Source organism: Mastomys coucha, unplaced genomic scaffold (genome assembly GCF_008632895.1).
Source record: "Mastomys coucha isolate ucsf_1 unplaced genomic scaffold, UCSF_Mcou_1 pScaffold22, whole genome shotgun sequence".
Classification (NCBI taxonomy): Eukaryota; Metazoa; Chordata; class Mammalia; order Rodentia; family Muridae; genus Mastomys; species Mastomys coucha.
In genome coordinates, this window is record NW_022196905.1 from 172,198,448 (window position 1) to 172,210,113 (window position 11,666).

General features: G+C 47.0%; 1 protein-coding gene across 2 annotated transcripts in view; it reads left to right on the forward strand.

Moving 5' to 3' along the window:
* Nucleotides 1–3,800: 3,800 nt before the first annotated feature.
* Rnf122 (ring finger protein 122) overlaps nucleotides 3,801–11,666 on the forward strand; it is an 18,117-nt gene continuing 10,251 nt past the window's right edge. For both annotated transcript variants that reach the window (XM_031339472.1, XM_031339473.1), the window contains exons 1-2: nucleotides 3,801–4,181; nucleotides 11,401–11,557. In XM_031339472.1, the coding sequence (XP_031195332.1) occupies nucleotides 4,157–4,181; nucleotides 11,401–11,557 (182 nt within the window). In that variant the 5' untranslated portion in view covers nucleotides 3,801–4,156. The remainder of the gene's footprint in view (nucleotides 4,182–11,400; nucleotides 11,558–11,666) is intronic.

The following is an 11,666-nucleotide window of genomic DNA, read 5'->3' on the forward strand; positions in this document are numbered from 1 at the left end:
TGGCCTTGAACTCAGAAATCCACCTGCCTCTGCCTTCCAAGTGCTGGGATTAAAGGCGTGTGCCACCAATGCCTGGCTGGAGGCTGTCTTTCAATGTAATTCCTGACTATCCTAGAACTCACTATGTTGACCAGGCTGTCTTTTAAATCTACCATTTGACATGCAAAAGTAAGAGTCTTAGTCTAGTTTAATCCATAGGTGTGTCTTTGCTTCTGTGGCCTGTGGAGTTTTATCTAAAGAATCCTTTCTCCAATGTCTTCAAGTGTCTCCCTAGTGGTTTCTAACAGTCGGATTATCGCTCTAGGATTTTTGTTGTGTTGCGTTGTGTGGTTTTTGTTTTGTTGTTTGGTTTTGTTTGATTTTCTGATAGGGGTCCCACCCAGTAGCCCAGGCTGGCCTGGCACTTCACTGCAGGATTTAAGGTGTGAGCTACCACACCCAGTTTTGGATTTCAGGTTTAATAACTAGATCTTTGACTCATTTTGAGTTGCTTTGGGGTTTGGTGATAAGGAAACCTAGAGACTCATTCTTTTGTGAACCCAGTTTTCCAACAATGTTTATTGACTGCCTCTTCTCCACTGCTTGTTCTCAGCACTTCTGTCAGAAGCCAGTTGGCCACGTGAGTGCAGATTAATTTCTGAGGAACCAAACTATGAAAATGTCCAAGGATAAAACATTTTCATTGCACGCCCCCATCTTAGGCCCTAAACTGTTGTCACGTTGTCAGGATGGAGTGATAAGGGTGATAACTAGCCTTAGGAGAACTTGCTGGGAGCTTGAAACAGCATTCGAGTAGTGGCTATTCCTGGTGGTCAACTTGACTATATCTAAAATGAACTACAATCCAAGAGTTAGAAGGCTCACCTGTGGCCCTAATCTGGAGGCTGAGAGATACAAGTTTCCAACCTGAATCTTGGCATGGAGATCTTGAGGCATAGTGGTTATGAAACCCAGAAGATTAAGATAGGAAGATCTATGAGTTCAAGGTCATCTGGGATTAAAGGTGTGGCGGCATAGTGGCTATGAATCCCAGAAGATTAAGATTGGAAGATCTATCAGTTCAAGCAAAAATCATCTGGGATTAAAGATGTGGTGGCACACACTTTTAATCTGGGCCACACTTTTTTGTTGGAGACCTATATAAGGACATTGGAAGAAGGAAGGTTCACTCTGCTTCGCCTGCTTGCCTTGTGGGACTGAGCAACTGCTGGGGCCTTGGACTTCCATTCACAGCTGCTGCTGACCGTTGTTGGGAGTTGGACTACAGACTGTAAGTCATCAGTAAATTCCTTTACTACATAGAGACTACCATAAGTTCTGTGACTCTAGAGAACCCTGACTAATACAATGCATAAACGTATAAATTATTAGTTGGACTGGATGGTGGTGGTGTAGAGCTTTAATCCCATCACTCAGGACGCTGAGGCAAGCAGATTTCTGAGTTGGGGGCCAGCCTGCTCTACAGAGTGAGTTCTAGGACAGCCAGTGCTCATACAGAAACCCAGTCTGGAAAAAAGAAAAGAAAACAAAAGTATAAATTATAGATAGAACACATGGTCCCACTGTAGCACAGTTCTTGTGAGTACACCCTGGGGTATTCACCGCTCAGCTCTGTTGGCTATCTGCAGGAACACCTCCTGCGGTCTGCCTTCTCAGTGTTTTCCTGAAGGGGAATAGGATGTGAAGGAATTTCTCCCTTCTTGTCGCCTTCCCCTCCAAAGGCCCTTCTTCTTTCACAACAGAATGGAAATAGGATCAACGCCTGACCTGGAGGGTGAATACAATTTACTATGTCTCTAGGAAATGCTGTGCACACTTGGAATTTGCTTTTTCAGTCAGAATTACTTTTTTTTCTCCCTTTGTTTTCTCCTACTTTGCTTCTGTATAAGAAAAGCTGAGAGCTTTCAGGCTGGTGACCAGCACTCAGGGAAGGCAAGCATTCAGAAAGCAGGCAAGGGCTCAAGAGCTTTGAGTGGCACACAGAGCCACGAGCACCAAAGCCCAGGAGGAGTTAAGCAAAGGAAAGACTCAGATGGATACATTAGGAGACTGATTCCTGGTCAGTATCAAATCAGAACTAATTTCTCTCTACAACTGCAGGATTAGTACAGGGGACAAGGCACATTGGAAGTAGGTGGATCCCTGTGAGTTTAAGGCGAGGACTTTTTTAAAAACAGAATCTCTGGGTTCAAGCTCAGGAGTTATTAGATGTCACATTTCTCCTGGGGCTCTGAAGTGGAGGGGGCAGGGCTTCGGGGAGGATCAGAGAGGTCTCTAGAAACCCTTTGCAGTGAGACAGCCAGGCAGTGGTGTCACACACCTTTAATCCCAGCTCTCAGGAGGCAGTGGGAGCCAAACCTCTGTGTTTGAGGTTAGCCTGGCTACATAGTTAAACCCGGTCTCAAACAACAACAACAACAGCAAAACAAAAACAAAAAACAAACCAAAACCAGAAATTTGATCTGTACACAACACTCCCCCACTGAATTGAGTTTTCCATATTGTCAAGTTATACAAATATTTGGGGGTGGGGGTGAGACTTGATGTTAATGGAGATACGGTTTATATGCAAACACCACAGTCGGCTGTCCACAAAGGTCTTTGAATTTGGAGACTATCCGACCATCCCCAGAGATATGAAGACTGCATTTGTTCCAGCAGCTCTGAGATGCAGGTCAGGATATTTTATACTTTAACGACTGTCCTTTGAAATGGCAAAGCATTCACTCACATGCATTAGCTTACTTAGGGGCCAGAAACTCAGTTCCAACAGATCAATAGTGGGATAAATCTTGTCAAAGGAAGAGCAGGCCATTTTGCTTGCTTATTTGTGGAACTCCTCACACACTGCTTCTGACCACCGCTGTGGCTCCTCGTACCAGGGTACTGTTATATTCTGTCCACTCGATGCTAATACTTTAAGTAGAAAGATAAACAAGCTGGGTGTGGTGGCCCAGGCCTTTAGTCCCAGCACCCTGGAGGCAGTGGAAGGCAGATCTCTTGAGTTGGAGGCCAGTTAGGACCAAATGGCTATTAACAAAATAAACATATAAAATAAACTATGCAATGTTGTGCAAAAGAAATAATACTACACGGAGAATTGAGACCACCGTTCTTTTTCTTTTTTCTTCATCCCCCTGTTCATTCAACACTGAAGCAAGACCCCTGCCTTGGTCATTGACAAAGCCAGTTTCTGGTTTTCAGTCACAATCTAGGAGATTAGAATCCTGGCAAGGTATGGCCTTCAGCTTTAAGCCTTAAATTCTTGTTTGTAAAAGAGGACTCTGTCTTGAAGTGAGAGGTGAGAACAATAGCCCTTTGAAGATCGAGTTTTGAGTTTCATCTGCTTTGCCCTGTTGCCTCTCAGTTCCCTCCTTTCGCGGTGGGTCTGGGAATGCGCTAGCTGCCACGCATAACGCATAGCCAGGTCTAACGGCAAAGGACAAGTGGAGCCAAGCCCCAAGGACTGGCTTCTACAAAGCTATAGAAATTAGAGACAGGCACGGATCTGTGGGCGGAAAACAAAAGTGGCACTAATCCTCGTGTCGTTCTTCCACCATAGCCCTCCCCGCCCGGGTCCTAGGAGGCGGCGATCCTCGCCCCCTGCAGGCGTCGCCTCTCACGCCTCCCGGCTGACTAAGGACTCCCCAGGTCTGGCTAGGAGGAGGGTAGGTGTCTGCCTAGCAAAAAAAGCTTCCGTGTCTAGAGGGTAAACTGGCTTGTAAATAATACCCGGGGGCAGGAGAAAGGCTCCCATTGGCCTGAGGGCAGGTGACGAAAAGGGGGCGGGCTCCCGCGAGGGAGCAGTCCCAGGGAGGGGGTGTGAGCCGCGCGGTGTCAGTTTTCGGAATCCCAGCGCGCTCTGCTCAGCGCAGTGGGACCCGAGCCCGGCTTCGTGTCCCGGCTGCTGCCTTCTCGGCCGGGCATCCCGGCTCTCTCGGCTGCCCTCCCGGCCCGGGCCCTCCGCAGGGCTTCATTCCTAAAGACTTTGCTTTCTCCTCTGCCCTCTTTGTTGCTTTGCAGACCGGCCTCTCTGCAGCCCCCGACTCCACTCCTCCGGGAGTTGCATCTCCATCCCGGCGGTCTCCGTGCACAGCCCTGCCGGCTCTAACACCTTGCTTCTGTTCGCTCAGGGAAGCCGACCTTGACTTCATTGATGCACCCATTCCAGTGGTGTAACGGTGAGTCTCTGGGCGGGTGGGTGAGCAGAGACCACGCAGGTCTAGGTCCTGAGCCAACTTTCCTAGTGTCTGGGACGGCCCAGAAGGCGTCCTGGAGCCCTGCGGGGCTCCGCACAGCGCGCTGTTAGAAAGGTCCCATTCACAGTGTTGGGGATGAAGGGCGTCTGGAAGCGAGTGGAGGGCCAGGGGCGAGTGAGCCAGCCGAGTCTTCCCGGCCTTTGTGTAGCCGTCCGTCTCTTCTACCCCTTCGCCTGCCTTTGTGCGCTCTCAAACTCTGTTCTTTGTTGTGGTGGTTGGAGAATTAAATCCGCGCTCGGGATAGGATCTCCTAGAGGGAGCTCAAGTTCCGGTTCTGAAACTTTGCAGGCTATTTTAAATATGTATACAGTGCCGCGTGCGGGACAGGGAGCGGGCTGACTTTCTTTCTCTTTGTTGGTTTCCACGGGCTCCAAGGGGCCAGACCCTTGGATTAAAAGAGCGTCGCTTTACTGAATAGATAGATAAAGCCTTGCAGAAAGCTGGGCCCCAGCTCAGGGCTGGCCTGGCAAGAAGGCCAGACCGTGGGGTCTGCTTTCAGCCTAGGTGGTGATGGCACCTCCAAGCACAGCCAGCCACCCGCCACCAACGGCTTCCCACACCCCACCGCATGATGATGATGCTAAATTAGTTCATCTGGGGCTTTTGGGAAGCTCAAGTGTTACAGGTTAGAAAGCAGGTCTGGATTTCCTGTCTAGGCTACCTGTTGGATCTTTCTGAGCCAGTCTTCGATGTTAATGCCACCCACCCTTCCCCCAAGAGTACCCAGAATCTAGGCAAGTTGGACGAGGTGGAAAGCAGCTCACTTTTTTTTTTCTTTCTTTTTTTTTTTTTTTTTTTTTTTTTTTTTTTTTTTTTTTTTTTTTTTTTTGGTATGGCAGTCTGGTTGCTGTGGAAAATCCATTCTTAAGTAGACTTCTGCAAGATCTTGGACTAATTATTTCAAGAGTCTTTTGTTTTAAAGCAGGGTTTTGGGCTGCATGTGTATGAGTGGCCCCCATCCCCCCTCCTTCCTCCTTTTGCTAGTCGGATCTAATTTCCTGAAAATGAACCAAGCTGTGTGTGATAGGCCGGTAATGGAGAGGAGGGGCGAGAGAGAATGGGGGTTGAGACCTGACGGTGTATCCCAGCATCTGGGAAAGATTCCCTTTGGCTGGAAAGAAGCAGTTCCCAGATCCGCTGGTCTTGGCCAGCCCCGCTCTGACGTCATTCCAGCTTGCAGCCTGCCAGCTGAGATGAGACATTCTGGTGTCAGGTCGAAGACAATGGACCAGGGATTTAGCTAGGGCTAAGCTGTCAGTAACCCCGACCTTTCTGGGCAGCATCCTTTGGAAAGTGTTTTATCTTGCCCTACCCCCGTGGTGTTGGAACCCAGAGCTTGCGCCTATGAAACATGCTCCATCGATCGATCACCGACCTGCGCTGCACCCTTTATCTTGCACTTATTAAAGTGATTGGCAGATCCTGTCTCATGACTCCAGAGGGGATGTAACTCCATTTTTGCTCCCTTTTGAAGGACCTCTAAGAGACCCTATATCCTGGGATGAGCATTCTTTGATCTTTTAAGGAAAAAAAACTCTACTGTCCAATTGGAACAATAAAATCCTGTAAAGTCTAACATTTATAGAAGTCTAACATGTCACAAGAGAAAATTTCACACCATTAAACTTTGCTTCCTGCACAAAATATTTGGAATATGTAAAGTTATGTTCAGGCTTCGTGAATGAGATGTATATAAAAAACAGGATGGATTTCACGTTTAGACTTGAGCTGTAGCCTGGAGCCAATCACCTTATATACAAGTACTGTGAAGTTAAAAAAAAAAAAAATAACAACATCCGAATCAATTGTGTTCTTGAGAGTATAGAATGAAAGGTAGTCACACTGTAATAGAAGCAGAGCTCTTGCTTTGCTTTGTGAGAGGTTTCCACTGTCACCCACGCTGCCCTTAAGAATACTGGGCAGTTCCTCAGACTGCTAGGAATGATAGGCATAAGCTACTATGACATCATGCCTTTGTGTGACACAACTTTTCCTGGGAAAATGCAATGTCTATTCACCTCAGACAGGGATCCCACTAGAAATGACTCAGAGCTGTATCATCAAGGCCTGCTCCACATGGGTGACAACTCATGGGAGCTGGGAAACCTGCGACGCTGGAAAGCATTGCACAGCCTGCAGGCAGCTCAGCAGGTTGGAGACTCTTCTAGACACCTCAGTTGGTCTAACTGTCCTCCTGGCACCTCAGCTTGTTTCTGCTGCTGCTAGGCAGCTGGTCTGGTCTTAGAGTTGGCTTTGGAGCTCAGCTTCCTTCCTGAGAGCAGATTCTCAGCGTTTTTTTGTTTGTTTGTTTTGTTTTTTTGCTTGCTGTTGCTTGCTTGGATAGTGGAGGGGGCCTAGTGAAGAGTCTGAGTTTCAGGGACTTCCTGAAGCCTTTGAGTTTTTTGCCTTTCTGCTTAAGGAATTTCCTGCAGAATGAAATCTCTTTTTTGTTGTTTTTGTTTTTGTTTTTTGTTTTTTGTTTTTCGAGACAGGGTTTCTCTGTACAGTCCTGGCTGTCCTGGAACTCACTCTGTAGACCAGGCTAGCCTTGAACTCAGAAATCCACCTGTCTCTGCCTCCCAAGTGCTGGGATTAAAGGCGTGTGCCACCACCGCTCAGCTGCAGGATGAAATCTTAAGCTCAGAGGAAACTGTTACACAACACAAGCTTGAACATTTACTCTTGAAGCTGCTTCCTTATTTATTTCATAGAAAACCAAATTTTCCCCAATGAAGGAGTTAGAGAAAGGACCCAAGGAGCTGAAGGGTTTGCAGCCCCATAGGAGGAACAACAATATGAACTAACTAGTACCCTCAGAGCTCCCAGGGACTAAACCACCAACCAAAGAGTACACATGGTGGGACTATACAGCAGCATATGTAGCAGAGGATGGCCAAATCTGTCATCAATGGGAGGAGAGGCTCTTGGCCTTGTGAAGGTTCTATGCCCCAGTGTAGGGGAATGCCAGGGCCAGGAAGTGGAGAGGGTGGGTTGGTGAGCAGGGGGAGGGGGGAACAGGGTTTTTTGTTTGTTTGTTTTCGTTTTTGTTTGTTTGTTTGTTTTTAATTTAATTTTTTCTTTTTTTCGGAGGGGAAACTGGGAAAAGAGATATCATAAGTATGACATGTAAAGAAAGAAAATATCTAAGGAAAAAAGAAAAGAAAACCAAATTCACGGATCCAGTCCTAGAATCCCCAGGGAAAACTTTTTAGGAGAAGGGGAAAAGATGGAGATAAACCGGAACCAAAACACCTACAGGGTACAAGTACATACCCTCCACAAGAGTAGCTGACGCCTCTGTTCTATCTTTACAGAGTAGAAATAAGAGGTTCTTTAGGACCCAGTAGATACCAGGGTCCTGCTTATGTAAGGTACACAGAAGAGCCATGGCAAATGTAGAGAGGATGTTGGCCCTCTTTCAACATCAGATATTTCTGTGGCAGGACGAAGGAGGCTCCTGGCAGTAGAAGAAGGTCCTGTTGGTCCTGAAGGTACACTTTTCTGGAAGAGTTTCCGAAGCCCTTTGCTGGTACAAGGTGAAGGATGCTCTGGCAGGCCTTTGTACCTTTGTAGGAAGCTGCTTTGCGAAAGGCCCACGGAGAGCAAATCCACAACTGGCAGTCGGTGATGCGAATGGTGTTCTTTCTAACCCTCCTCCCACGGAAGCCAGAAGCAAGAACCATCCTATTGAGGGCAGCAACAGCTAGTTGCTAATTGCTTCTTTAATTTCCCTTAATTGAAAATTCCTTCAGAACAGGAACCGCTTTCACTTTCTGTTTTTCCCCCACATGGTCTGGGTCAGTGTATCAAGCAGACCCACAACAATACCTGTTGGCTGACTGGTGATTTCTTAGCTGGGAGCAGTTTCTGGGCACTTTTCCCAAACGTCAGTCACCCAACTTTGAAAAGCAGGAGCTTTTGCCAAGGAGGCAAGGTTGTTTTGAGAAAGCAGGGTGTTGTTTGTTGACTAGCTGTGTAGACAGACCAAACATTAGTTGCAGGCACTGCAAAGGTTTTAGGAGTCCAAGTTGATATCCTCAGGCCTAGGATACATGTACTCCTTGGCTCTTTCTTTGTTGCTCTCAGAATTATAGGCTCATTTCTGTTATCACATCGAAGGTTGCTAGTGATGGTGTTTGAGTTTCTTTCCTGTATCCCATTCTTCTCTGTGCTCCTTTATCCTTAATGTCACCCATGGTGCTTGTCATATAATCAGTGCAGAGTGCAACAGGAGGCAAATTAAGTTGACACTAGCAACAAAGATGGTAACAGAAGATATTCTGAGTGAAACCGTGGCAACTCCCAGCTCAGCCCAAGACTAGAGTTCAGGAAGGGAGGGATTCTAGGCAGAGAAGGTTATGTAGACCAAAAATGGGGACAGACAGACAAGGACGTAGTTGAATAAGATATATACTAAGACTTGCCCTGCTGGAGAAAGCTCACAGGATATTACAGGGAGACAGGGTGCATGTTCGTGTAGACTTGAAACCAGACAGGAGTTTGGAAATTACATGGTCAGTGGAGTTGGAGATGTGCCAGACATGTAGGATAAGTAGAGAAACAACAGTGATGACATCAATAAGACTGGAGTAGGTAGTGTGTGTAAAACAGGGATGTGGCCATAGAATGGGCGTGGCCTTAGATTTTTGGTTGAAGGCTTAGGTCATCAACTGATATAAGGGACACAGAGAAATGACACATATAGCATGTGTGGGACACTTAGTCTTGTCCTCACTGTGATAGAACCAGAATCATACATAACTTAGAAAAATTTAGCTCATGGTTTTTAGAGGTTTCCATCTCTCAGGCAGGAAGAATGGGGCGCTACTCCATGGGGTCAAAGAAGCGGAGCAAAGAGGGGTCAGCATCTAAGCATGCTGCAGGAGGGGTCAACATGTAAACCTGCTGCAGGAGGGGTCAGCATCTAAGCCTGCTGCAGGAGGGTCAGCATCTAAGCCTGCTGCAGAGAGGCATCAAGTCCAAACCGTAACGCAGCGTCAGTCACATGGATTGCAGTCTTCATAGCTGGCCAACTGTAACTGTAGAGTTGTGGTACTGCTCAATTGTGGTAATTACCAGGTAGAATCCTGGCTCCTGACCAAAAAGCCAGGAAAGAGCCCAGCCCCTGGGTTCTAACAGGTCTTGGGAAAGTAAAAAGGCTGGGAGAGCTGAATGTGGTTAGAATGTAGGGAGCGCAGTCAAGGAATCCCTCTTTAATGCCTTTGGCTACATTCTCTTTCCAGCTGTGTCTTAGTTTTACATTCCTAGCTGTCTGGGGTGGTATAAGAAAAAAGTCCTTAAAGGAATTTGATTCTCTGTTTGGGGTTTGTTTGGGGTTTCTTTGGGGGAGGGGAGCACCAGGCAGGACTATCACAACTTAGCTCATGCTAGCCTGGACCTCCGTGATTTTCTTGTGCCAGCCTTCTGAGTAGGCACTTCCTAGATATCTGGGATTATAATGTTGTGTCATTGTGCCCAGCTAAGCAAACTCTGTCCCTTTTTCTGAAGACTTTCTTTGGTTTACTGCCCAGAATCTAAGCATGCACCCACCTTGACACCAAGCTCGGGCAAGGGAAGATGACTGCCACACAGGAGGGCCAATGAGAAGGAAAGCAGCGAGTGGCCAGCCAGTGCCTCCGGGCTGAATGTGTATGGGACTCTCCAAGGATCTTCTTAATGAATCCAGTTCATTTAGTGTGGTCTAGACCCACGACTGCATGTCGTTTCTGACAAGCTTAGGGGATTTACTCAAGGACAGGGACCTTGAGGCTGTGGGTAGAAAGGTGACTGCTCCAGGAAGCCCGCGATTCCCTGACACCAGTCCCCATCTCTACCTTCTGGAATGCTGGCCAGGACTTGTGCCGAACAATTTCTATTCTGGTTCTGGCACAGCTTGTCTTCTGGAACAGGTGGTTAGCAGTGACAGATGACCTTGCAATTGCTCTTTGCAGTTTGTAAAGCCTTTTTTTTTTTTTAAGATTTATTCATTTATTTTATGTATATGAGTGTACTGTAGCTGGACAGATGGTTGTGAGCCATCATGTAGTTTGCTGGAAAATGAACCTCTGCTCCCTCCAGCCTATAAAGATCTTCAGACACACCAGAAGGGGGCGTCAGATCTCATTACAGATGGTTTTGAGCCACCATGTGCTTGCTGGGATTTGAACTCAGGATCTTCAGAAGAGCAGTCAGTGCTCTTAATTGCCAGGCCATCTCTCCAGCCCTTGAAGCCTATTTCTTAAACCATCATTTCTGTTCCTCTTTTGTTAGTTTTCCTAGAACAAGATGAGGTCTAGAGAGCAATACCTTCCTGAAGGTCACATAGCTAGCTTAAAAGAGGTGAGTCGGGACTCAGTGCATTTTAGCCTGGTAGACTCTCTTTGCCACTATGTTCAAGAGTACCTCCTACCTGGAGGCAGTTTTGTTACTGTTTGCTTTTTTATTTTCTGCCCTTGCCCTAAATTCTTTGTTTTCCAAGACTATAGTTTCTCCGAGTAGCCCTGGCTATCAAACTCGAGAGAACCACCTGCTTCTGCCTCCTGAGTTCTGGGATTAAAGTCGTGTGCCAACTACCACCTGGCTTCTAAATTCTTTTTTTTTTTTTTTAAGATTTATTTTATGTATATGAGTCCACACTAGTTGTCTTCAGACACAACAGAAGAGGACATTGGATCCCATTACAGATCCTTGTGAGCCACCATGTGGTTGCTGGGAATTGAACTCAGGACCTTTGGAAGAACAGTCAGTGCTCTTAACCACTGAGCCATTTCTCCAACCCAGCTTCTAAATTTTTTTTTTTTTTTTTTTTTTTTTTGAGACAGGGTTTCTCTGTGTAGCTTGGCTGTCCTGGAACTCACTCTGTAGACCAGGCTGGCCTTGAACTCAGAAATCCGCCTGCCTCTGCCTCCCAAGTGCTGGGATTAAAGGCGTGAGCCAACACCACCCGGCCTAAATTCTTAATCCATTTAAATAGTTTGCCTCACAGTTCACTTGATCGGTTTCCTTAGGACCACATAGCTTGTCGTTAAGTCAGTGCCGGGATATAAGCCTGACAGTTGGGCTAACCCGGGCTAACCCGATGTGCCGTGGGTCCCAGTGGTTAAGTGTCTAACTTTAGGATTATTTACCTCTTGCTTTGCAGGGTGTTTCTGTGGCCTGGGACTGGTTAGTACCAACAAGTCCTGCTCAATGCCACCAATCAGTTTCCAAGACCTTCCCCTCAACATCTACATGGTCATCTTTGGCACAGGCATCTTCGTCTTCATGCTCAGCCTCATCTTCTGCTGCTACTTTATCAGGTTGGTTGCTTGCTGCTTGGTCGCTGGGGATTTGGGGGGGGCGTGGATATCAAGGAGACTGGGGCATGCATAGAGGATATGGAGCAGGGCAACACCTTACCCCCATCAG